This window comes from Theropithecus gelada, chromosome 16, assembly GCF_003255815.1.
Source record: "Theropithecus gelada isolate Dixy chromosome 16, Tgel_1.0, whole genome shotgun sequence".
In the NCBI taxonomy this organism is placed as follows: domain Eukaryota; kingdom Metazoa; phylum Chordata; class Mammalia; order Primates; family Cercopithecidae; genus Theropithecus; species Theropithecus gelada.
Window position 1 is genome coordinate 64,805,541 of NC_037684.1, and position 26,980 is coordinate 64,832,520.

General features: G+C 43.6%; 1 protein-coding gene and 1 non-coding gene across 5 annotated transcripts in view; one reads left to right on the top strand and one right to left on the bottom strand.

Annotated features, from left to right (window-relative positions):
• Positions 1 to 26,980, bottom strand: part of MYH10 (myosin heavy chain 10) — a 153,064-nt gene that overhangs the window by 30,596 nt on the left and 95,488 nt on the right. For 2 of the 4 annotated variants that reach the window (XM_025363722.1, XM_025363721.1), the window contains 11 exons: positions 25,337 to 25,399; positions 15,812 to 16,005; positions 15,598 to 15,719; positions 13,610 to 13,679; positions 13,357 to 13,517; positions 8,765 to 8,873; positions 8,527 to 8,658; positions 7,443 to 7,649; positions 4,836 to 4,973; positions 3,577 to 3,700; positions 1,014 to 1,185 (listed from right to left, as the gene is read on the bottom strand). In XM_025363722.1, coding sequence (XP_025219507.1) covers positions 1,014 to 1,185; positions 3,577 to 3,700; positions 4,836 to 4,973; positions 7,443 to 7,649; positions 8,527 to 8,658; positions 8,765 to 8,873; positions 13,357 to 13,517; positions 13,610 to 13,679; positions 15,598 to 15,719; positions 15,812 to 16,005; positions 25,337 to 25,399 — 1,492 coding nt within the window. The remainder of the gene's footprint in view (positions 1 to 1,013; positions 1,186 to 3,576; positions 3,701 to 4,835; positions 4,974 to 7,442; positions 7,650 to 8,526; positions 8,659 to 8,764; positions 8,874 to 13,356; positions 13,518 to 13,609; positions 13,680 to 15,597; positions 15,720 to 15,811; positions 16,006 to 25,336; positions 25,400 to 26,980) is intronic. The other 2 variants (XM_025363725.1, XM_025363723.1) reach the window with 1 other exon arrangement.
• LOC112610447 lies at positions 6,114 to 6,176 on the top strand. Its single transcript, XR_003116348.1, has one exon. It is a non-coding gene; the product is annotated as a U7 small nuclear RNA (small nuclear RNA).

A 26,980-nucleotide genomic window follows, 5' to 3' on the forward strand; every position in this document is an offset into this window, starting at 1 on the left:
AGGGATGCTCAAAGAACACAGTGGAAAAAAGAGGCTCTCATCCTCACACCCTCCAGGTGCCTCTCTTCCATAGGGCATCTTTTTGTTTATGTCTGTGGTTTAAAACGTTGGAAGATTTTTCTGATTGGGAATAGTTGGGATGTTTGAGGTAAGGGAGATTTTTCTTGTAAGATTTTGATTGTAACACATTATAAACTCCAAGTATTACAACCATGTAGCCAAATAGTTATTCTTTATAAAGAAAGGAAACATTAGACATATTTATTACATCTGATTTGCATTCTAAACTGAATGGTTTAGAACTGATTATTGAATCATGCTCTCAGTGGAGAAATATAATTTCTGAAAAGTGATTTCCCTTCAAGTTCTAAAACATACTACAGGCTGGGCGTGGTAGCTCATGCCTGTAATCCCAGCACTTTGGGAGGCCAAGGTGGGTGGATCACTTGGGGTCAGGAGTTTGGGACCAGCCTGACCAACATGGTGAAACCCCATCTCTACTAAAAATACAAAAATTAGCTGATGTGGTGGTGCACACGTGTAATCCCAGCTAGTTGGGAGGCTGAGGCATGAGAATTGCTTGAACCCAGGAAGTAGAGTTTGCAGTGAGCCGAGATTGCACCACTGCACCCCAGCCTGGGTGACAGAGTGAGACACCTTGTCAAAATAAATAAATAAATAAAACATACTGCAGTTAATCTGTAATGTACAGAGACCAAAACATTTGTTATGGTGAAATAATTTGTTCTGGTATGAATTTCCAAGGGTTTCATAATATAATTTGTCATTTTAAAGTATTAAATATTAAATATAAATATTGAGATGGTTTATGAGACTTTCTTGCTGCCCTGACACAAAATCTGTACGCCTGGACTTTTCACTCTCTCAGGTCACACCCAACAGCGAGTAGACCCCATCTCACTCTCCCAGGGTTTTTGGATGCTCCCGAACATAACAGTCTGCTGAAACTCAGCCCCACGGGCTCCCATGCAGTGCAGCTGGGGGCCGCAGACCTGGCCAGCGCGCCCTGCAGCTCCTCCTCCTTCTTGGCCAGCTGCAGCTTGAGCTCGTCAATCTGCGCCTGCAGCTCTGCGATCTGGTCCTGCAGGTCGGTCGTCTCCCCGTCGAGTTTTCTTTTGGCCTTTTCCAGTTCCTGACGAGTCTTTTCTTCCTTCTTTAAGCGTTCTTTAAGGCAAGACATAAGAAGTTCTTCAACACACCGAGTGACTCACCACAGGAATAAACTAAAATTCAGACTGAGCCAAGTTGAAAATAAGCCATTTTATTCAAAAGCATGTCACTGCCCTGATGACATGGTCATGCCCTGATGTCAACTGCTCAGTCATTTCAAACCCACCGAGATCTGGAGGGGAGATAAATTAGTGTCAGGAGGGAATTTTAAGGAAGAAGTTGAGTGTCCTAAGGATGTCCTTTCATGGGACGTGAGACCACACTGTGAGAGCCGAAGGGGCCTAGAATCCTCTCATGTCAAACCCATCACTGTGTCCAGGTTTGCAAAGTGGCTCAGCAGGTGCTGGGGCAGCAATCGTAGCTGCCTGTCACCCCATCCCCTTTTCCATGGGAACCCCTGGTCTGAACCAAGAAAACTGCCGTCCTCAAGTACTGGGAGAGAGGAGACAGAAGAGTGGGCAGAGAGGGCCAGGCCTCTTTTCCACCCTCCCCTCTAAAATTCTGCAGCGATCCCCCAGTTAGCCCTAGTGATCTATTTCACCGAATGATTTATTTCCTCACAGCGACCTCTATGCCTTTGTGTTCTCCAGCAGGAACCAATGTGCTGAGAGGATGAGACCGAGTGTCACAGCCTGATCAAACAGGTGAGTGAAAAAGCACATGTGCTTACGGGTACTTCCTCAGCAGAAGAACCATATACTAGTACAAATGGTTTATGAAAGTAATATCTTTTTCTTTTTTTTTTTTTTCTTTTGACACAGAGTCTCGCTCTGTCACCCAGGCTGGAGTGCAGTGGCATGATCTTGGCTCACTGCAAGCTCCGCCTCCAGGGTTCTGGCCATTCTCCTGCCACACCTCCCGAGTAGCTGGGACTACAGGCGCTCGCCACCACGCCCGGATAATTTTTTTGTATTTTTAGTAGAGATGAGGTTTCACTGTGTTAGCCAGGATGGTCTTGATCTCCTGATCTCGTGATCCGCCTGCCTTGGCCTCCCAGAGTGCTGGGATTATAGGCATGAGCCACCACGCCCGGCTTATGAAAGTAATTTCATAAGGACATTCCCTCTTTTGTTTATCCTAAAACAAATAAAACCCCAAATATTTTTTAAAAGCCAACCCCGCTGTCTTCCTGTCATAAACGCACACATTAAGAAAGAGTGGGCATCTGCCTGCAGGCGCCTGCACAGAGCTCCCTCCCTCTGGTGATGGTACCAGTCTCTAGCTGCTCTTTCCAACTTCCATCCTCTTTTCATTTCTTTTGCAGAAGCTGTAATGTCCTAGGATTTCCTGATATTACTCTGTGGCTTGGCCCTCAGCAGTGTCTTCTCTGTATCTGCCAGCTTTTATGTCACTGGCCAGTCCCTTTGTGAGGTAAAATCTGGGCACTTTAATGCAGCTTTAGATTAAACACAATGGTCTGTAGGACCCAAACAACTTAACCCCGACCATGCCCACCAAAGGGCAATTATCTTTTACCACAGTACCAAAGTTAAAAAAGGGAAACCAGGCCTGGCGCGGTGGCTCACGTCTGTAATCTCAGCACTTTGAGAGGCCAAGGTGGGTGGATCACCTAAGGTCAGGAGTTTGAGACCAGCCTGACCAACATGGTGAAACCCCATCTCTACTAAAAACACAAAATTAGCCAGGTGTGGTGGCGCATGCCTGTAATCCCAGTTACTTGGGAGGCTGAGGCAAGAGAATCGCTTGAACCTGGGAGGTGAGGTTGCAGTGAGCCAAGATTGTGCCACTGCACTCCAGCCTGGGCAACAAAAGTGAAACTCTGTCTTAAAAAAAAAGAAAAAGGAAAAGGAAAATCATTTTATCATCGTTCCAAGGCAACACAGAATAACCTTAAGAGCCCTTTTTATTATTTTTTAAAGACAGGATCTTGCTGTGTTACTCAGGCTGTAGTGCAGTGGCACGATCATCGCTCACTAAAGTAAGCTCCTGGGCACAAGCAATTCTGCTGCCTCTGTCACCCAGGCTGGAGTGCAGTGGCACGATCACAGCTCACTATGGTGAGCTCCCGGGTGCAAGCAATCCTGCTGCCTCAGCTTCCAAGTAGCTGGGACTACAGATGCGCACCACTACGCCACGCTAATTTGTAAATTTTTTTGTAGAGATGGGGTCTCACTATGCTGCCCAGGCTGGTCTTAAACTCCTGGCCTCATGCGATCCTCCTGCCTCAGCCTCCCAAAGTGCTAGGATTACGGCCTGACACACTGCGCCCAGCCAAGGGACCAATTTTAATAAGTCAACCCAAACTGAAGGTCCTTATTGTTAGTAATCACCATGTATATTGTTTATTTTTGCATGTTCTGATTACAGTAAAAGCTAAACACTCGCATGTCCTAGTCCTCAATTCCTCTGGCCCCAAACACTAACCTTCTAAATCTGAGATCATCACTTCTTGCTTATTCCTGATTTTGGCCAAGTTTTTTGCCTTTTCTTCCTCTTCAGCCAGCTGAGAGGAACACTCAGCAATACGATCTTCCATGAGTTTCTTTTCCTGGACAGGAAAAAAGGACTGCTTCAGAAAAGCCATTCAGAATAACCACTGGGGTTCTGTATTCCTCATAAAGGTCAACTGTCTTTGACTCGAGAGAAAACAAGTACGACCGGCACTGCCTCCCCCAGCAGACTGTACGCAGTCACGTGCTGCAGAACGATGTTCTGGACAACGATGAACCAGATACACGACAACGGTCTCCTAAGATGATCATGGAGCTGAAAACTTCATCAGAGCTGTCATAGCACCACAGTGCAATGACTCTGGTTTTAAAATACATGTAGTGCAGCCTCCGTGTGCCATGTTGATAAAGTCTGCAGTCACGTACAGCAATGTCCTGGGCCTTCACATTCACTCAGCGCTTACTCACTGACTCACCCAGAGCAGCTTCCAGTCCCGCAAGCTCCGTTCATGGTGAGTGCCCAATAGAGGTGTGCCATTTAAAATCTTTTCTATCGTTTTTACTGTACTTTTTCTATCATATTTTTACTGGACTTTTGTTTGGATATGTCTAGATACACAAGTACTTCTTAGCACTGTGTTCCAACTGCCTGCAGTATTCAGGACAGTAACATGCCGTACAAGTACACGGCCTAGAAGCAATCGGCCACACCGTCTAGTCTAGGTGTGTAATAGGCTCTACTGTCTAGTTTGTGTCAATACACTCTATGATGTTCGTACGAGGATAAAATAACTTCACGATGCATTTCCCAGATTGTGTCCTCGTCGTTAAACAACGGACGACTGTACTCCAAAGGGGCAGAAAGGCTTACACGGCTTGCTGCCCACCCCGGGAGCTTGGCCCAGCTGCCTGGTGTTCAGAGTCCCACAGCCAATGGTGGATGAATTAATGCTTGCACAGATGGAAACAAGTCATCACTGAGTGACCAACAGGCACAAAATGCACACGTTAAAAAGTCTAAAAGATTATCAGGGTATTTGGTAAGGTTTAAAAATTCAGTGGTGCCTGTGTCTTTAGAAATCTATACAAGTAGAGATTTACAGAGAAAATTCAGTAAATGAACTTAAAATCTTGAGAATTTTCTGTTTAAGGTCACTTTCAATGAGCGTATCAACATATTATATAAATATTTTCCATAACTAAAATCAGCTTTTTGTGGGAACAGTCTCTTACTTTGATAAACTTGGAATTTTGGTCCTCGAGAAGCAGAATCTCCTCTTCCATCTTCTTGATCTTGGCCTCTGCTGTCACCTTTTCCAGCTGCAGCTTTTGCCGAGCCCCTTCCTCCTCGTCCAGCTGCTCTTCCAGGTCCTTGTGAAGAACACACAGTCAGTCTCGCCACTTTCTCGAGATTTGACCACACATTCATCATGCACAGGAATGCATTACAACGAGATACATTTTTTATTTACTTATTTTTTTTTGAGATGGAGTCTCGCTCTGTCGCCCAGGCTGGAGTGCAGTGGCGCGATCTCAGCTCACTGCAATATCCACCTCCCAGGTTCACACCATTCTCATGCGTCAGCCTCCCAAGTAGCTGGGACTACAGGCACCTGCCACCATGCCCAGCTAATTTTTTGATTCTTTTTTTAGTAGAGACGGGGTTTTACCGTGTTAGCCAGGATGGTCTTGATCTCCTGACCTCATGATCCATCCGCCTCAGCCTAGATACTAATTTTTGATTCTCAAAATGCCAGGGATATTTAAAAAAATATGAAATGCAGTTATGTGAAATAGACATTTGTATCCACTAGAGGCTAAAGTACAAACTGGGTCAATCCTTCTAGAAGCCAACATGGCAAAAACGTAGCTTTGAAAATGAGACTTTCAACCAGCAATTTCAGGAAATTGTCACAGATGCGATTTATATAAAAAGACATAAAGTGATAAGTTATTTATAATATTGAATAACTATGAACATGCTACAAAAAGGTCTTGGTAATTAAATGTTGGCACATTTGTTAAATGGAATAATATATAGTAATTAAAATTCACATTTTGGAATAATAGCAACACAGGCAAACATGAATAATGTAGTAGCACTCATCAAATGTGTATTTAATTTAGCTGAATCCAAATATATACATGTTCGGCCAAAGAGGAGAGAGAGAGAACATGAAAACGACAATTTAAATAGTACAGGTCGTGAGAAATGAGCTGTCTCAGTTCAAGTGTACCTTTCACAGCAGAAGCACGTCATCAAACTGGGCGGGAGTATCGAGTTTACATGTATTTCTATTAGAACATGCAGATCTTTGTAACTGACATTACTGTTTATGATAAACATGCTATTATTACACAGGATCGCAGATAGATTACCACATTTTATATGAGGTGATTATTACACACTGCGTGCCTGTATCAAAATATCTCATGTATCACCCCATATATAATATACATATACACACACACACTCTTAATATATATGCATACAAACTAGAATGAAAAACAAAGTGTTACAGCTCTTTTAGAATTTGTCTAGCAGGCTTTCCAGTTTCTGGTGGAAAGGTCCCACCTCCTCCAAAAAAAGAAAAAAAAAAAAGTTAAAACAAAACCCAGGCTGGGCGCGGTGGCTCACGCCTGTAATCCTAGCACTTGAAGGCTGAGGTGGGTGGATCACCTGAGGTCAAGAGTTTGAGACCAGCCTGGCCAACATGGTGAAACCTCGTCTCTACTAAAAATACAAAAATTAGCTGGGCGTGGTAGCAGGTGCCTGTAATCCCAGCTACTGGGGAGGCTGAGGCAGGGGAATCACTTGAATCCAGGAGGTGGAGGTTGCAGTGAGCCGAGATTGCGCCATTGCACTCCAGCCTGGGGAACAAAGTGAGACTCTGTCTCAAAAACAAAACAAAAAAACAAAAACCAAAAAAAAACCCCCAATAAACCAAAACCAGGGTTGTACAAATGAACACATGGCCAACTTAAGGAAATGTTCAAGAGTATCTTTGGCTAAATAATTTACTCATTGTTAATTTTAGAATGAAACCCTTGCAAAAAATGAGTATTTTATTGTAAAAATCTCAAACACACATCTAAGCACACGGACCAGCATAATGAGCCCCAAACAGTAGCATCACCCTGCCCTTAACAAGCATCAACTCATGGTCAGTTCCATTTCGTGTGTGCCTCCACCTGCTCCCTTCTCCCCATGGGTTATTCTGAAGCAAATCCCAGACATCATAGTTCATTTGTAAAACCTTCAGGCTGTGCTCCTAAAACATAAAGACCCATTTAAAAAGTACATTTGCCTGTTTCAATCAGAATCCAAAAATTGTGCCTCATGAGTACAGTCTGTAATTCAAAAAGAAAGTTAAGTACCAGGGAAGGGCTAGTTTTTAAAAATTCTCATTCTGACTGTTGGCCACCTCCTGTTTCAGTGCTGAGCATTTCTTATTAGCCAAACCACGTAGTAGGTGTCTATCTAATGAATGGAGTGAGCAACATTCATTAGATATCACTGACAACATGAAGAACAAGTTAGGTCTTCTACAGAATGCTACAGACCCTGGGAGGTTTGTGACTTTGAATCTCTTTGCAAACTGTAAGATGCCACTTAGAACAAAAAAAAGATCCCTATTCAAAATGACAAATCTGTGTTCAAAGAAAATCTATTACAGGTGTGTTTTAAATGATGCTCATCTTTCCAAGGGTGGCTTCTCACGACCCAGAACCCTTTTGCTTCTCTGTGGACTCAAGAATCCACACACATAACTTCTATTTATTCAACAGATCCACTTGAAAATCCAAAATATGCTTCTAAGTAAAAATTATTGTAGATACCTGAATATGTGCTTGCATTTTTTTCTTTTCATTTTGGAGGATTTGGTTTCTTTCTTCTTCTTCTTCCACCCTAGACTCCAAGTCATGTAGAATCTCTTCTAATTCCTGCTTTTTAGCAGCAAGTCTTGCCCTCATCTCTTCTGCTTCAGCAAAGAGCTCAGTCTCTGCTTGTAGTTGTTCTGCAAGGATGTTCTTCTCTTCTAAAAGCTGCAGTCACAATAAAGTGTCAATGATTTGCCCCATTACATACGTACACAGTATATATTCACTGTGATTTCAATGGTCAATGCACATCAAAGAAACTGAGAGATAAAAATATATAACATCACGGGCAGAACTTTCAAATACGTTTTTGTCTATAGCAAAATAAGCTAGATGAAAATATTTTGGTTGTTCCTGTTGTCTCAAGTTACTGTGAATAACACATATTAAATTCATTATAGTTCATCTATGAAGGTAATTTACAAGGGACAGATAAACAGGAGAGTGAAAATATTATTCAAACGCCATAAAGTTCATGGTGATTACTAATGCCTGTTTGGTAGTAAGTGATATCCTTGGCCTTTATTGTTAATATTTCTGGCCTTGAACACTATAATTCTATTATTGTCACCACAAACATCTCCTGAGCCTCTGCTTTGTCCATGAAGACTTCCCAGAAGAGGGACACACATTCAAGACCACTGCTGCTAGAGAAGTACAGGTGGTGATCTCTACTCAAGCATCTCGCCCTTTTGACTGTTTTTCTATTTCCCCTCATCAACAGACACAGGAAGGTGACATTACTGGGAGCCTCATCGAAAACAGGTGTTAAGTACATGCTTGACAGCAAGAATCACAAAAGCAAAGATGCAAGAGGTAAGGTTAATTTTAACTTACATAAATCTAAAATGCAAGGCAGAATGTATCTGTTAACTCTATTGGCAAAATGTATACAATTTGGAAATGAGTGAAAAGGCCTCACATAACATAAGATGACATGGTGGGTATAGCTATTCATAATGAAATGTGTGGGGGTTGCCATCAGTGCAAGATTGCATAGAGATTCAGGGCCAAGTGGGAGTTACAGGGTCAGCGCACACACCTGCTGGTGTTTCCGCTCCATCTCCTCCAGCTCTCCTTCCACCTTCGTCTGCTTCTCCTTCACCTTCAACAGCTCTTCATCTTTGGCCTGAAGTTCTTCCTCCTGCCGAGTCACTTGTAGAAGCGGCTTCACCTATGACAAAATTAAGCAGTTTATCATTCCAGCTCTTTCCTGTGGGTTTTTCCTGATCAGACTCTGCTGTTTGAAAGGGATCTGGAAAGAAGGGAGCCGAGCTCACCTTTGTGAAGACTCGCCACCACTGCCAGTGCCGTAACTTCAGGTACGCGGCACAGTTCCGCTGCAAGACCTTTAAGGCACTTAGTTGCTGCTGCTTCTTGGCAAAGGCCCTGAAGAACAATAAGAAAAACTTATGATGTAAAGAAAAAAGTGCTGAATGGCTGCTGTCATAAGAAGCCTTTCTAAAGGCCCGTGTTCTTTGTCTAGGATAGGGAATGGATGCATCAATCAAGTCCTGGGTGAGACACACAAGGAAGTCGTTCTGGCCGCTTGAAGCCACACTGGCTTGTTGGGCTGCTCAGCCCACCTCAGGCCCCTGGCACCAGTTCCTGCACTGACTTTCTTCACGGATGCTGCCCTGCACATCGTCCTGCTGCCACTCAGCCGTATACCCACACTGCGCACACTAAGACACCGATTTTCCTGAGGCAATGAAGACAGTAGACAGAAGGGCCCGTTTTCTGCGCTGCTGCTCTTTATCGTGCCTTTAGGAGCTACTCTCTCGTTTTCCTTTTGGTATGTCACAGAAGAAACATTTCTCCCCATCTCCCAAGGTAATGTTCTCCTCCTTGCCTCCACTTTGCCACAATGGAGCGCAGCACTCAAAAGCTAGAATGGGAGTGTAGCGCTTAAGGCACATGGATTCGGCTGAGGAAAAGCCGCTAAGTTCTGGGTCTGGGAGTCCTTTGTCAAGATCTAAAGTGCAGCTTTGGTAGCGTGGTGGGGTAGAAAGCCGACTGCTGGAGCCAGGAAGTCAGTAATAGGAACATTTGCCTGTGGGTCTGTCAGTGTCTCTCATTTATGGCCAGGCCTCATCCAGGGCCTGGAGATGACTCTTGCTCTGTGGAGCCCTCGCCTCCTCATGACCACACCTGGGCTTCCCACTACACCCTGCCACCTCCTCGGCCCCACAGCAGGGTCTGAGACCCAGTTCCCTTTCGCCTTCACTCTGGTGTTTTCAATTTCTCACTCTCCTTCAGGAAAACAGAAACTCTCAAACCCCCCCCACCCCCCGCCAAAAACAACCCCCAGGCCCAAATGAAGCTCATTACCTTGCCATTCCTTCGACAGACAATTGATATTTTTCTATTCCTTATGAAACTCTCAGGGTCCACAGGCAAACGTTCCTGTTACTGACTTCCTGGCTTCCAGCAGTCGGCTTTCTACCCCACCACGCTACCAAAGCTGCACTTTAGATCTTGACAAAGGACTCCGAGACTCAGAACTTAGCGGCTTTTCCTCAGCCAATCCCAAGTGCCTTGCGCGCCGCACTCCTCCGGGGACTACCCACTACTGGACATCACATCCCTGGATTCCAGAGCACCAGAACGGCCTGAGCCTCCTGGGCCCCACCGACAGTGCTGAGGCTCCACTCCGACAGTCCACTCACACGGCTGTGCTCCCACCTAGACTCTGAGCTCCTCAGGGGCAGGGATCGCGGCCCAGGCATTTTTGTGTACACAACCAAGTGACTGACAGACTCCAGGCCTCCTGAGGATGTGTTTGTTGAGTAAATTAACTAGGTATTTCCTAGAAATAATCTGTAATTGTTTCTCTGAAGTCCTTTTATAACAGCTTGCAGGAGCAGCTATAGGACGCTCCTGGGAAAGAGAAGCAATCGAAGGCGATGGAAAAAACAAGAAAAACATTTCCAATTATTCATTCACTCCAGCAAACAGCGGTATCAGGAGTGGGAGTGTCTTAAGAAAAGAGAGACAGTTGCTGTTTTAGAGCAGAAATGACCTACCTGTCACATTTCCTTGCAAGAATCCCACAACTGCCATACTGCCAACGAATTCCTCCTTGCTGGTTAGAATTTTCCCTGAGTCCACTGCTTCATAACTGTTTTTATTCTTGCTCCTTACAAAACCTTCTAACTTATTCCTACCAGCCAAAAAGAATTGGCCAAGTCTTTTTTTTTTTTTTTTTTGAGACAGTCTTGCTCTGTTGCCTAGGCTGGACTGCAGTGGTGCAATCTTGGCTCACTGCAACCTCTTGGGCTCAAGCGATTCTCGTCCCTCAGCCTCCCAAGAAGCTGGGACTACAGGTGTGCACCACCATGCCTTGCTAATTTTTTGTATTTTTAGTAGAGACAGGGTTTCGCCATGTTGGTCAGGCTGGTCTTGAACTCCTGACCTCAAGTGATCCACTGTGCCTGGCCGGGATTGGCCAAGTCTTAATTCCAAGAGTTTCTACTACAAAAACAAAAGTTTCAAAAATGACTTTTGAATTTATTAAGTATCCACCTTCCAATTCTTGCAATCACCTTCAGGAATGCTGTAAAAATTCAGCCAATCTTCTTATTTGAAAACTACTGCCCTAGTTGCTTCCTTGGCCCTCTGGGAGATAAAACTGTCAAATGATGAGTCAGAAACATGCCGGGCACTTTGTTTAGTGGAATGAGGCAGCTGGTTTCCTTCTGCACTGTGGTCGGCTGGTTTTTACTGAGCCTGTGTGTCAGGCACTGTCCTCCAGGTTTTCATGAGGGAGCTGTGACATCAACCTATCTCCGAGTGTTTGGAAAGTGGACTTTGAAAGTGTTCAAAATCACTTTAGCTCCTTCCCCGCCTTTTTATCCTTATCCCAGTGTCCTCCAGGGTGCTTCAAGCTCAAGTTCATGGATTTCTGTAAAGACACCTATTTTTTTTTTGACTATTAGCACTATTCTGCCTTTTTCCACAGTACAGTCTGGTTCCTTTGAACAGGTTATCTTCTTTTTTTGATGTATCCTAATTTTAAGTCCCAGCCTACGATATACATAGTGTGACTAAAATATTTAGGGGCAAGGGGCTGCAAAGGCAAAGGCATGCCGGCCTACATATACGATTACATGGATTTGTTAGCTTTAAGTCCTTAAGATGAAATCATGCAAGTGAAACATCTTGTTTTTTAAGTTCCTATCTTGCAAATTTTGCAAGCAAGGTTTAGAGCCATGAAGAAGCTGCACAAAGTATATCTACATAGTTTGTTTCCTGTGCTTTTGATATTTGTAGCATGTTTCTGGCAGGTGTCAAGTTTTTTGCTAACTCTATGAAGTTAGCCTGGCACCTGCCATTGCTCACTCCTTATGCCATGTTAGGCATTCTGCAGTTCGGTGGATACAGTGAGGAGGCTCTTTGCTATCAACAGGGTCACTTTATTATTTATATAGTATCTAAACATTAGTATATAAAAACCCAAGTCTTTTACTCCTTTTTGCCAAATGTTTCTTAGTATCAACCAGAAGATATCATCTATTTGTCTTCAACTTTCCATGCTACTCTTTTTACTCCGTATTCTATTTTATAGGCAAAAAAAAAACAAAAACAAAAACAAAAAACAAACACACACACACACACAAAAACCAATATTGCCTTTACCTTCTTCTGTTTAAAGCCCTCTTGACCACGGTCTGGGCAAGCGACTGCCCAGGAACCAGAGCTGTTTTCCAACCCACATGTAGGAGACATTAGTGCAGAGTGCTGACTTCCCGTGCAGGAGTTCAGATTCTGTTTGCTCCAAACTGTCTGGATGACAAACTATTCAGCCTCTCTCAACTTCTCTCACTCCCAAACCCTAAGTGTTCAGTAGGAAGAAGTATACCAGTACTACCTTCTAAATCCAAATCGGTTCTAAGTTCTTTGAATTCCATCTCAAATTTAACAACTTTTCTCTCATTCTCCAACACCACCTTCTTGGGTCCAGGCACCATCATCTTCTACCTGAATCACTAAGACAGCTTCCCAACTGGCCCTCCCAATTCTACTCTTGGCCTGTCTCAGTGGATTCTGCACACTGCAGCCAGGCGGCCTTGACAGTATAGATTCCCTTCACTGCGCTCCTAACCCCTGTCCAGCGTCTGATTCTCAAGCCTCTTCTCTCACCTTGCTCCCTCTCACTCATCCTGCTCCAGCCACATGGACTGTGTCACCTTCTCAAATGCTGCCAGACTCTTGCCACAATGCTGCTGTAGTTCCCTTACTGAAAGCTTCTCTCTCCTCCCTTAACAGGGCCAGCCTTCTTACCCTTGAGGTTTCAGCCTCAGAGAAGTATTCTCTGAGGACTTGAGCTGAAGCAGGACCCCAAGCCCCTTGGCCCCTTGTCTGTGTGTGTGTGTGTGTGTATGTGTGTGTGTTTGAGATAGGGTCTCACTTTGTCTAAGCTGGGGTGCAGTGGTGCCATCTTGGCTTACTGCAGCCTTGACCTCCCAGGTTCAAGAGAGCCTCCTGCCTCAGTTCCCCCAGGTAGCTGGGACTACAGGCATGTGTTACAAAGCCTGGCTACCTTTTATATTTTTAGTAGAGATGGGGTTTCGCCATGTTGCCCTGGCTGGTCTCGAACTCCTGAGCTCAAGTGATCTACCCCACTTTGGCCTCCCAAAGTGCTGGGATGACAGGCCTGAGCTGCCATGCCCGGCCTCCTTGTGTGTTTTCTTATTGCAACATCCCATTACTTAGAATGTTCATGTATTTACCTATCTCTGCCACTATAAAGCAGTTTCCATAAGGACAGACTTTATGTTTCACATACTCTTGCATCCCTAGCCCAAAACGCAATGCTTATTTAGCACACGTGCATCCTCAGTGAACGATGAATTCGTGAATAACCACTTACTTTCTGGCTAGGTAACCTCTGCAAACGGCCTGGAAGAAGATAATGATGTCGGTGATTTTTAAATCTCTCTCTTCCTCTAAGTGTGCCAGAACTCCAGCTCTGAAAAATATCTTGCTCTGTCCAATTCTGTACAAGTTTGGGTCTAATTCTAAAGCCCGGATCTAAGAGAGAAAGAGTTCATTTACTTTTTTTTTTAACTACAAGAAAGATTAGATTAAGTCTACAAACCAGAAAAAAATCAAGAAAAGCTTACCATTCGTTCACAGGCCTGTTTGCCATCCATAAAACCTTTAGGAATAGCATTTGGAGTTAGGATCTCATATCTGTAAGAAAATATTCCAAGAAGTATTTTGTAGAAATTTGTGGACAATGTGTATCTGCTAACTGTGAGTTTTGCTCTAAGAGGCAATAGAATGTTGGGTATGTAAATACATGTTAAATTAAGAGTAAAGAAATGAACTGGTGATAATCTGATGTTTTCTGTAGATCTACTTTCTATTTCTTATAAGTAAAAATGAGGTTAGTTCTTTCAGGTCAAAAAGTAAGTTTAGGAGGTTGTGGCAGAGAAAAATCAAAAGCATGCTGTTTTAGAAACCTTTCATTTATCTTCATTTCCTACAAAATGTTCATATCCTCAAGATGCAAAAGAGATCTGGCTTTCTGCACTTTAAGTCACTGTCAATTTGTAGCATTTATTAGATAACAGAAGGGCTGTAAGAGTTGTGTTCATAGGCTTCTATTCAGAACATCAGACAACATCAGGGTGACATGTGACGTGACAGTGGTCAGGGTGTACACACGTACATGTGCTCCCTGAGCTGCACATTTAAAATCTGTGCACCTCACTGTATACAGGCTATCCCTCAATCAGAAAAATAAAAGATACTGGCTATATTAAAGGAGGAATACTGGCTACGTCAGTCAACTTTGTATCTTGGATGCCAATCATACTCCCTTTTTCTCCTAACAATACAAAATGAAAATCTACCAGACTTTATCATACAACAGGATCAGAACGACGGCCTTCCTGAAGACACACAAGGACTGCAAGGGCTTCTCAAGGTGACTATCTGGAACAGTGGGAGAAAGTGCACAAGGACCATTCTTTGACCCGGCAGCACCATTTATTTCATGGAACAACAAATGGTGTCAAACTTTGAAATCTGATTTCCAGAAAAAGGAAGAAAAAAAGCAAACTAAAGTAACTATTCAAGAAAATTACCAAATAAAAGTTAAAAATAACTCCCATCATATGTTTGTATCCATTTCCACTGCAGGTTGATAGATCTTTTCCCTTTTGTTTTTTCTTAATCCTTTTCTAATCTATGTACTCCTTTTCCTACGTTAGCTAAAAGACTGTAATTGCATGCATGTGTGTGCACATGTACACACATACATTGGAAAAAAATTCATACACATACGCATACAGATAATATTCATTGAGAAAAGATGGAAAGAAGTACTCCAACATGTTTTTAGGAATCACTCCTGGATGATTTTTATTTACTTTCTTACTTCTCTTGTATTTTCAAACTTTCCTAAAAGGAACATACATTACTTATCTATTTAAAAAATCAATTTTAAAAATAATTATGTTTGGCCTGTAATCCCAGCACTTTGGGAGGCCGAGGCGGGATCACGAGGTCAGGAGATCGAGACCATCCTGGCTAGCTTGGTGAAACCCTGTCTCTACTAAAAATACAAAAAACTAGCCGGGAGTGGTGGCACGTGTCTCTAGTCCCAGCAACTCAGGAAGCTGAGGTAGGAGAATTGCTTGAACCTGGGAGGTGGAGGCTGCAGTGAGCCGAGATGGCGCCACTGCACTCCAGCCTGGGTGATGGAGTGAAGACTCCGTCTCAAAAATAATAAATAAATAAATAAACAAACATAATTATGTTTGAATCCCAGGTAGAACTGTCTGAATGAGTAAACTGTAAGCTTTCAGCTTTCTATGTTTATCTCAAAGCTCACTTCAGGGCCCTGAAAACATGGCATGTTTCTTTGCAGCACCCACAGCAGTTCCTAGCACGCTGCCTTTTTAGAAAGTAGGCACTCAATCTTCCTACCAATAATCAAGGTAATTAAGGGTTGTCCTTCTCCAGTACGTCACTATATGTTTGCTATATAAGAAAACAAACTATGTAGGGGATAAGGAAAAAGATTTCCTTATTATATCACTGTTTTAATTCATATGAAGATAAGCTTTGATACGTAAGCAAAAAAAGTAAAAGGTAGCAATACCTCTGTCTGAATTCCTGGAAAACTATTCGGTTGGGGAAGCCCTGGCGACAGATGCGGATCCCTTCCAGGACACCGTTACAGCGCAGCTGATCTAGGACTAGGTGTGGATCCAATTTTCCAGCCTAATCAAGCAAACAATAGTTTCGTAGTTTAATCTTTAGCACCTGACCTAGATCAGTTTAAAATACTCGCATGTGTTTTGCTCAGCACATACCCTCTTCTCGTGATTGGGAATGATGCAGCGAACGAAGTTAGGGTTGGTGTTTCGGAGGGTTGCCATCAGCTTGGTCAGAGATTCTTTGTAGAGCTGCCCGACAGTACGAAACATGCCCTTCTTGGTTTTATATGCGGAGCCAAAAGCTGTCTCAGTCATACCAGTGACTTGATCCAGACCCACGATACGGTCCACTGGGGAGGAGAAAGGAGAAAACAAATATAAGCCAAACCTCACTCGTTAGCAGGGAAAGAAAAGACACAGTGAAAGTGCAGCAGCACAAGCTTTGTGGAACAAATGACAGGAGATGCCATATAGGTAAGGCAGTCAGCATACTTAGGCACTGCACAAGCTGGGAACTAACAGCCACACACTTATATGGCAGGAGACTGTAGTGCTGTGACAGCTCCTCACTAACATACACCAGCAGATGCCTTCCGCTGCGCTAGCTTCAGGAATTCACTATCTTGGATAACATTCTGCCTGTTACATTTACAATTATTTGGTAAATGAAAACTCGTTGGCTGGCATTATTGATACATACAGACTGACACTGTGAAAGGCCTCCAAATAGGAAATGGCTCATAAAAATAGATATAAGAATATCTGATTGTACAAATCCACTTAATAAATAACCTCAGGGACTAGGGACCAGAATTCTCTCTTATTAGTCATTAGATTTTCAGTAAGAAAAGTCATTCAAATTTTAGGAACAAATGCAGGAAGATTAGATTACAGGAGTTCAGATTTTTAGCAATGTATAAGCTTCAGCTCTCTTCTCAAAACATGAGTAACACTTATTAAAGGGCAAGAACACAAAATAGGAAGGACCCTTCTGAAAAGAATAAATGCCTAAGCTTCCTCGGTGTTCAGTGGCTAAACTTGTCAGACATTCCCTTGTTAGAGCAACTGATATTTTTATATTATCCACAAAGACCTAGTACTTCTAATGATGAGATCATAAACAGAGCACCAGCCACAAGCAAAACATTTGGTGCATAATGTACATAACCTCTTACCGAAAACAAATTAAATGAATGAAACACATTACTCAAATACTTTAAAGTCAATCAGAATTATCAATGGAACTGCCCTTCTTAATGCCCTCCTCAACCCTAATGGGCACCTCATTTCTTTCATTTGTTTCCTGTGACAGAAACATGGGGACCTGACGCTGTGTGAAGAGCTTTATGTGCAAGATCTCATTCGATTATCAATTCCCAATGAGGTTTTTAACAGCAGAGAATCATGACCCCGGGAGGTAAAAGTGAACTGCTCAAGTTACGCAGGTCTTCAGTGGAAGCTGGGAGAAGGGCGGGTAAAAGCTGTTTAATTTCCAGGCCCATGCAGGCACGCTATACTACAACTGCTTCCAAGCAAAGCTACCAGATTCAAGGGTGTGGGTCAGAGCTACCTCTTTTGCTTGTGCATTGGAGACTGTCTACTTCAGAGACCGCCGTTCTCTCCTGTGCCTTCAACCTTTCCTCCTTCACTCGCCCCAGCAGAAAGCAGCACCAAATCCACTTCTGCAGGCCCCATAAAATACTGATCTTCCCTTGACTCTGTATCTGCCCACTTCTCTTGTCAGAGCCAAGCTTCTTTCTTGAGCAGTTCACACCCTTGCTACACCATATCCTCTCCCACTAATTTCCCAGTGTGTAGCCAACTGGCTTATGGCCCGTGCTCTTCCTCTCCTGCCCAACACTACTCAGGCAGTGACTGGTCAATTGCTAAATGAATAGACACCACCTAGTGCTTGTTTTTCTTGACACTGGTACGTTTACCTGGTGATGTCACAGCAGCATTCTAAAAACTCTCCACTCCTGGCGTTTTTCGGAGCCCCACCTTCTCCTGTACCCCACTTCCCTCTTGCTACTTCAGTCCCATGTTTCTTGATGATTTCTCTTCTGCTTTTCCTGTACCTCATAGCACTCAGCTGGGATCCCAAATCAATTCGTCTGCAGCCCTTCTAGAATAAGGCACAATACAAGTGCTGACGTTGGCCCTCTGCTTTTCTCAAGCCAGATTCCTAACCCAGGTGATCTCAGCTATGACTCTAACTAGATACACCTGACCACCCAGAGCCAGCTGCCAACCACTTGTATTCTACTCTCCACTCAGATGTCACAAAGGTGCCTCTGCCTTCTACAAATACTTGTTCAATCCTAGCATGTCTGCTTTGACTCAATGTGGCATCCCTGCTCCCAGCATCACGCCTGGCACTAACATGCTTGATATATACATGTCAGTGGATAAATTATGTAAACATTAAATATGTTTGTAATTAAAAAGGGTGAGAAATGCATTCAAAGAAAATAACAGGATGCTATAGGAGAAATGAGTGGTTAGAGATCTCTCTGGGGAAATGCCATATAATACCCTCAAATTAAGAATGGGCCTGTGGGAAGATGACCACTCCAGTTGGTGCAATCAGCATATGTGAAAGACCAGGGGCAGGAAGAAGCGAAGGAAGGCCAGCCTGGAGAAGGAGGCACCAGTATGAGGAGGAGCTTACCACACTTGCACTGGCTGCTGCCTGCAGAATGGCCTAGGGAAGGGGGAGGGGAGAAGTGGAAGTGAGGAGACCAGACAGGTGACCCTTCCAGGAGTCCAGGGTCTAGGTGATGAGGGCAGCTGGAGCTAGTGAGATTATGAAGATGGATCGAGAAGGAAGATTCAAGAGGTATTTTAGTGGGAAAATTGACTTGCTGTTGCGATGAATTCAATATGCATAGTGAGGCAGAGGAGCATTTCAAGAATAACTGCTAGGACTGTGGCTTGAGCAACTGAATGGCTGGTAGGGAAGACAAGGAGGGAAGTGGGTTTTGTGGATGGGAAGACAAGACCCAAACTCTAAGTCAGTCTGGGATGCCCGGGGACTTTGAAGTGTAAGAGAGATGTCAAATGACAAGAGGAATATTCCAGTCTGCTGCTAGGAAGAGAGGTCTGAACTAGAAAGGTAAATTTGGGAGTTGTCAACTTTTATCTAGGGGAGACCAGAAAGAGATGAGGGCCTAAGACCATCCCCAAGGAGCTCAGCAGAGGAGGAGGAGTTAAAGAGGAACGAAGGCCAGGCATGGTGACTCACACCAGTAATCCCAGTATTTTAGGAGGCTGAGGCAGGAGGATCACCTGAGGTCAGGAGTTGGAGACCAGCCTGGCCGACATGGTGAAACCTTGTCTCTACTAAAAGTATAACAAATACAAAAATTAGCTGGGTGTGGTGGTACACACCTGTAGTTCCAGCTACTTGGAAGGCTGAGGCAGGAGAATTGCTGAGGCTGAGGGAGAAAATTGCCTGAACTCAGGAAATAGAGGTCGCAGTGAGCTGAGATCGTGCCACTGCACTCCAGCCTGGGCAACAGAGCGAGACTCTGTCTCAAAACAAAACAAAACAACAACAAAAAAAATGAAGGATATGGAGAGGGGACAAAGGCCCATGTCTTAAACCCAAGTATGGACCCACCCTCTATCCTGTTCTTCCTCCTGGGTTTCCTATCCCATGGAACCACTGACCAAAAGTGGTTAAGCCGAAGGTTAAGATGTCATCGATCCACCCTCCTCTCCCCTGCCCTTGCTGGGCTCCTGCTTCTGACCTGGATCCTGCACTTCTCCCCCATTTCATCCTCTACCCGCAGTGCTACATGGTTCCTTCATTTACACCTTCTGTCCCTGTGTAATGTAGCAGCCATTTCTAAAAGATAAAACTATGCATTAACATCCTTGAGTTTCTCCCACAGCCTGTCGGATATTGTCCAAATAACTTAGCTCAGTAGGACAGCACAGTGATGGCCTCCACTCAGAGTCAGACACACCACACTCATGAGCTGGGTGATTCTGGGGCAAGTGACCCAACTTCTCAATTTCCTCCTCTTGAAAGGGAGCTAAAGAGACCACGCTTCAGAGCTGTGAGCCTGAAAAACATTCAAGTGCTCAGTGAAGGCACCTCTCTTGTCCCTTTCACTCATGCCCCTAACGGCCAACTGTACAAACTAGTTGCATTTGTCCAAAGACACAATGACTTCACATGCCATGCTTTTCTCTCTGCCTGGAATGCCCAGCCTGCTCCAGTCATCTTGGCAAACCCTTAAATACTTTTAAATCTCCATTCCTTTACCAGCTACCTCAGGGAAACCTTCTTAGGCTCGGTTTTCACCCTGCCTCCAAAGCTAAATAGGCCACTCCCTTCTCTAGGCTTCAAATCCCTGGGACAGAACCTCCACACTGTTCTGTGCATCTTCTCACTGGACTGAGTTTCCCCAGGGAACATTTTTCCAGCATCTTACATACTCAGGGCCCCGAAAGCTGTGCCCATGGTGTCTCTGGCCCCCCAACCATCAGCGGAGACAATCTCCCACCCCCAAATGTTGGCTGGTGCCTGGTGCCGGGCACACAGGAGGTATTTAATAAGCATCTGCTAAGTGAACTTGCACGAAGTTTACCAGAAGAACAAATCACCACCACAACGAGAGAGGAAGAGCACCATGTTGCTCTGGAAGGATTCAGTTACCCTGGTTGTGCAGGACTTTAGCCCGCACAGGCAGTTCTTAAACACAATCTGCTGTCAGTGTTGTGTGTGTGTGTTTTTAAAAATATAGTAACCGATAGTCATAATAATCCTGATTTTCAAATTTAATTTTAATAAGGACAATCCAAAGCTAAATATTCAGATTTTTAAAAAATGATGCTTTAGACTTTCAGTTCTTGTTTTTTTGAGATGGAGTCTTGCTCTGTCACCCAGGCTGGAGTGCAGTGGCGTGATCTTGGCTCACAGCAACCTCCGCCTCCCGGGTTCAAGCGATTCTCCTGCCTCAGCCTTCTGAGTAGCTGGGACTACAGGCACCCGCCACCACGCCCAGCTAATTTTTGTATTTTTAGCAGAGACGGGGTTTCACCATATTGGCCAGGCTGGTCTCGAACTCCTGACCTTGTGATCTGCCCGCCTCGGCCTCCCAAAGTGCTGGGATTATAGGCGTGAGCCACTGCACCCGGCTATTTTTAATTCAACATTTTAAACTCTGGGTTAGATTCTACCAACAAAATTATCTTGTGAGTGAAAGAGAAACACGTTGGGAAATTCATTAAATGATTTGAGCCACACTAATAATGTATGATTTCACTCAACAATCAAGACCCGAAAAACCTCTATTTTAAGAGTATCTTCTTGTTGATCAAAGCAGACACCAGAGAAAGGCAGAAAGTGCGAAGAGAAGACGCCAGCAGCTCCTCGAAGTGAGCAGTGCGCCTCACTGGAAGACCTAATATTGCTTCTAAATCTCAAAGTGCCTTTCCTCCAGCCACCGTTTCAGGGTAAAGACCGGCTTTGTTTACTCTTGCACTATACATTCTTCTATCTGAGCTGTCAGGAGAGCCTGGTTAGGACTGCTGGTGGGCATTTAAATTCATTACTTGGTTCTAGAAGCCTGAAAAGTATTTTATACTAACACCTAATTTACTAATCTATAACAATTTATTTAAACAGTCGGAAATTAGATGAGTTCCAGACTGAAATCTGTGAGGATATATTCGCAGTTTAAGAGAGAAAATGCAATGTGTCATCTATCTCATCATGAAACTGCCATCAACAGTTTCATAGAAGGAATGGCATCGGCTGGTGCCAGAATCCTTAACTGGCCCTTCTAGGGGATAATCTAGGAGACGGGTCCATAAGATTTTTATGTTTTTCAAATCTGTGCATGGGCCACAGTACTAGTGTTACTAAATTTACTTTCAAGTATTGAAGCTAGATCTTCAGAAATTCATTCTAGTGAATATAGCTGGAAACCAAAACAGGGAGAAGAAACCTATTTAATGTTAATTTCAACAGCCAGATGCTGATGACTGAGAGCAGCATCACACACTCCTTATGAAAGGTGTTCGGTGCCCGGCACTGTGCGAGGCATGGAGCAGGTTCTCAATACTCATTTAAATAAGGTAAGACAATTCCATCCTCATACAGATGAAAATTGTCACTGTTACAAACAATTTGGAAACAAATATATTTAACTATTATGAATTCGCAGAAAGAATCTTAACATCAGTCTGTCTCCGTAATATCCCTGTTACATGGTAGTGTAATAACAAGTTTGCAGTGGTTACATAACTAGTTGCTAGAACCGATCTGCTAATTACTCTAGCATCTGAAAATTTTTAGAAAAACCCCAGGAAGTTGAGAGGTTGAGAAGCAGCACGTGATTTAAGGAGAAAACAATCTTCTTTATTCCAAGCACTAGTCTCAAGCCAAACTTGAATGTCTCCCTTATCTCCATCTACCTTCCTATCCCTTTCAGCCATCTAAGACTTTGGGCAGACAGGAAGCCCGTCTTTGCCCGCAGCTTCCACTATGCTTTGTGCTCGCTTTCTCCCCTTGTCAGTCCCATGTCCCCAACTCACGCTGAGACTGGGCAGCCCGGCACCGCAGCCTATCAGCTGAACCTTGGGACACTATGAACGATACTAGACTTAAGGAAAGCCAAGGAAATAAACATTTATCGGGTTTCTCTGTTGTTCTGTAATTACAGCAGCAGCTGCTGCAGATGCAGCCAAGGCAACGGCAACTCTACCACACCACACATTCAGGCACTCCCCGTGTGCCACGCATTCAGGTTCACGTTGCCTCAGTTGATATTCACAATAACCCTGAGAACTAAATGTCGCTGTCCGCACTTGCCCTCAGGAACTCAAGCTGCAGTACCCAAGCGCTGCTTCTCTGCGGTGAGTTTCCAACTATTGCTAACACTTGAGATCAAAAAATAGGAAGGAGCAGAATATACTGCAACAATAACACAAACCTTCATCCATTGAAAGCGAGAACAACTTAAACACGTAAACTATGTCAGACCTAAACCACAGATTCTAAAATGGGACTTAAGATGGAGGTTATGATCAAAGGATGTAATCTATAAGGAGATTAAATGGGTACCATCTTATCAGTCATGATACTTGGCTCTACCCGGACTTCTCAGGTTTTCCCTGAGTTTTGCTGTGGTGGTACACTCTTCCGGACCTGTCAGCTGCAATCTAGCACACATGGAGGTTCAAAGAGCCTAACTGGTGCTGTTCTATGAAGGAAATTGCAGGTGCAGGTATAAACTAGCGTCAGTGAAAATGATACATAATTGTCCCTCCAACATGATTTGGATCAGGTCTAAAGCCTTCCATAGTCCCAATTACCCTATTACCCATCACCCCTTTAGTCCAAAAGCCCTGCCTGTAGCTTTCAGGTTACAACCCCTTTTTGCTGGTTCATTCTGCTTGCATCTTCCACTACTCGTTTCTCTCTGAAGCCCAGACTTTCAAGATATACTTGTAAGAAAAGAGTCCTCGACTTTATAGCAGAAACTTGTATGACCTCCGTATTTGCTTCTAGGAATCCTGTTCTCCCCTGTTGCTTTCTCTTTTGCACTTGTCCTGCAATTCTTCTGGAAATCTCTTTTTATTCCAGTCCCAGAAGCCTACATGCTCTTCATAATGCTATTTGCCCATCATTACAATTGTACTTAAGCACATGGGTCCTATTAGCTTTGTGTCACCTGCTTTAGAGAGATGCTTACCACACATCAGCACATCACAGGCAATCACAATCTGGATCCCTAGAAACTCCTCCATCCATTGTCTTCCAAGAAATCACTGGAAATATTAAAGTCCTCCATTTTCATTTTAAAATCCCTTAGCCCTCTCTGGGGTGGTGGTCTTGAATCAATAAACACATTAAAGAGAAAACGATTTTGCTGTAAAATATTACACTCGATTTCAAAGAACATATTTGGCCTTGGTAGATGGATGGGCTTCCGAGGAGAAGTAGAGATTGAGACCGTTGGTGCTTGGTTCAGCTGAGTAATTGAACCAAAGGACACCTCACAGAGACAGACAGAGCTGGGAACATTTTCAGTGCCAAGGTGAGGGTGCAGTGAGGGGAACGGGCCTCCCTGCTGCTCATTCATTAGCATGAAGTCATCTAAGAGCGGCTCTCTACTGGATGCTGCTGGTACAGCAAAATGCCTGGTGTATACACCTCAAAGATCATGGTCCCACAGGAAAGAGTGCCCGTGCTTTCGGTGGTCACGGTGGGAACGGTGGGCGAAGCTGCTGGGGCTGAAAATTGGGTGTGGGGTCACCACCCCCTACCCATCCATCAGCTCTCGCTCAGTGACTTAGTGATGCTTTGCCTCCTCTGTGCCAGGTGCTGAAGAGATCACAGTGAGCAAAGTCAGGCACTGGCCCTGCCTTCAAAGAGCTCACAGCCTGGAATTCTCTTATGAGGTTAGAAATCCAAAGGGAATTCATCTAAAGAGGGCACTCACTTTAGGAGAAAGTCCAAAAGATCAAGCACTAACCTTTAATAAAGCCCAAGTCCCAGGTTATAGCCGAAAACTGCCTCCAAGCTCCCCCGGTCCATTTCAACACTGTCAGCATTCCCCAGCGCCAAAGAGGACTGAATTTAGGGATCTCTTCCTCTGGAGTTCTGTAGAATTTTCATTCCTGCTTATGCTGTCTCTAGCATAATCTTTTACCTCCTCCCACTCCATGCTTGCAATCTACTTCTTTCATAGTATGTGAACTAGAGTTGATGGCAGGAATTTTGAGTTGGATTAAAATAGGCATGGTCCTTTAACATTTTAAAAATAACTTTTGAGATGGATTTGGATCTCAGCATTATCATGTTCCAAAAATCATAAAGGAAATTTCATAAGATAAATTTATCTTTGAGTTTCGCTACTTGCCAATTTCACTAAACATTTGGAAGGCTGGCTGGGCTTCATTTTATATTGGGCTTTTGGAGACTCTGTAGCTGTAGTTAGGCTGTATTTTAACACAGGGCTAAGGATTCAGATCACAAAGCCCAAACATGTGGAGCTCAATTTAAGGTTCAATGTATAATCCTGACAACATTCCACTCTGTTTTCGTCTCAACTTGCACATTATCAGGCCTTGTAGATCGTTTCAGGGCCTCTGGTTGAAAAGAAAAGGGCAAGTAGCCAGATATGCACACACATTCCAAACAAAAGGTATAATGAGGAGACCAACACACCTGAGGTAAATATGTAATTATTTGTCTGCAAAATGTGTCTTAAATAAAAGGAAACACTCCTCCTTGGAAATTCCTTAGAGTTGAAAATTTAAAGGTGACTCAAAAGCAAAGGAGATGTCATTTAGCAGATCGGTTCTTAACGATTTCCTTAGAGGACTGTGTATCACAATGGCACTATTGGAAAAGGTAGTGGCATACCTTTTAATATGCGGTGCTATAAGTGCTATGCATAAAATAAGAAGCAATGTGTAGGCAGTAGCAATTAAATTGCTTATGCACTCAAACATTTGCCTTGAAGTATAATAAAACTGAGCATGAAATGAAAGGTTCATGCAGGCCTATGAGCAAAACCAAAACAGAAACCCGAAAGCCCACCCCAGCCCCCCAGCCTACCCCCTGCCCTCCCCGGCCACCCTGCCAGTCCCCCCCACACATTTTTCCTGTGGGCTTAAAACCCTTCTGTTTTGGGAGACCTACAGGCTTTATACATTCACCTGGTGGCTCATGAAGACCAGAAACACTGTCATAGAAAGAAGCTCTCTGAATATTCTGAATCTCTAAAGCAGAGAAACAGCAAAAACAGGACAGAAGAGCAAATACACAAACACTTCAGTTAGTGTGAAAGACATTCGACAGCACAAGTCAACTTTGAAATCGGGCTACAAAAGGAGCTAGTCCAAGGCAGATCCCATGCAAACATGACTGTTTAGAGCATTTGCACATTTGGACAAAGTTCTTTATAAAATAGATTAAGGCTAAATCAAAAGAGCACATTCCCAGTTCCTGGTGTGAGCATTACATGATATCAATGTCAAATGATTACCCCATGTAAATGCAAGATGAATTTTAAGAGGAATAGGTACTGTTTGAATCATCTATCAGAAAAATCTCTTATAGTGAGTAGCTTAGGACATGACGGCAGTGAAGTCACAGCACTATGGCAAACGTACATATTAGTGGCTTTTACTGTCACGAATTATGCTGCTGTGTAATTTTACTTCCAATACAGATTCTCGGAAATATAATTTCCGAAAAATAATTTGAATACAAATTACTATACAATAGATATACCATTAAGGAAAACAAAATTCAAGGTCTGTTGTAGCAAAATGTTAAAATAATTTTGAATCATAAGCAAGATTATACTTATTGATCATACTGTTACTCATGAAAATATCCTAGGAAGTACATTGACATGAAAAGGCAATCTTTAGGGTTTTTTTTTCCCTCAATATAAACCTTAAGAAGTGCCAAGAAGTCCTTTGCAGCTGGTAAAGAGATCCAAACAACATCTTTTAGCGAAAAGTAGGCATTATAAACCTCTAGGGCAGGGCTGCCACCAATAAATCTTATTTCTCTTGGTTTGGCCTTGAGAAAACTCGAAAACTCTAACACAAACTCTATTTTCTTTTTCTTTCTCTTTCTTTTTTTTTCAGTGGAGACAGGGTCTCGCTGTGTTACCCAGGCTGGTCTCGAACTCCTGGGGTCAAGCAATCATCCTGCCTCAGCCCCCCAAACTGCTGGGATGACAGGCGTGAGCCACCGTGCCCAGCCATAAACTGTATTTTAACACAAAATGTTTCATACTCTAGGTGTTGTACCTTCACAGGCAAACTATATTCATATATCATATATTCATCTGTTCATGTTCAACTTGTCATTTTCTGCTTTTGCATTTCAGTGGCCCTAAAAAGAGGAAAATAATGTTTTTCTAGGGTTATTTTTCTAGAGAAAAATTGCTCCCCTTATCCTGAGAACTCTACATCCAGAGTGAGCAGTGATAAATCCTCCACCTTAGAACCCTCTTTAAACTTCTATGCCTGCCACTACTTTATATATGAAACAAACTGTCTTCAAAATTGGACAAACATGGTACTGCTTCTCTGCCCGTTCCTCGCCCTGAAGAACAGCGCCTCCCAACAGTGAGTGGCCTCTGAGATGTTCTCTGTCACTCAGATGAAACTAACTGTCAAGCTGAAGAGCGACAGCACCTCCTGCTAAGAGCGGCATTATCTGGAGAGCAAGCACCTAGGAGTATTCCAGAGCAGAGGCTAGCAGAGCCCAAGCAAACCTGGGGTAGATAAGATATCCCTTGGCTTATTTTGACAAGAATGGCCAAATGCACTCCCAAGGGCCAT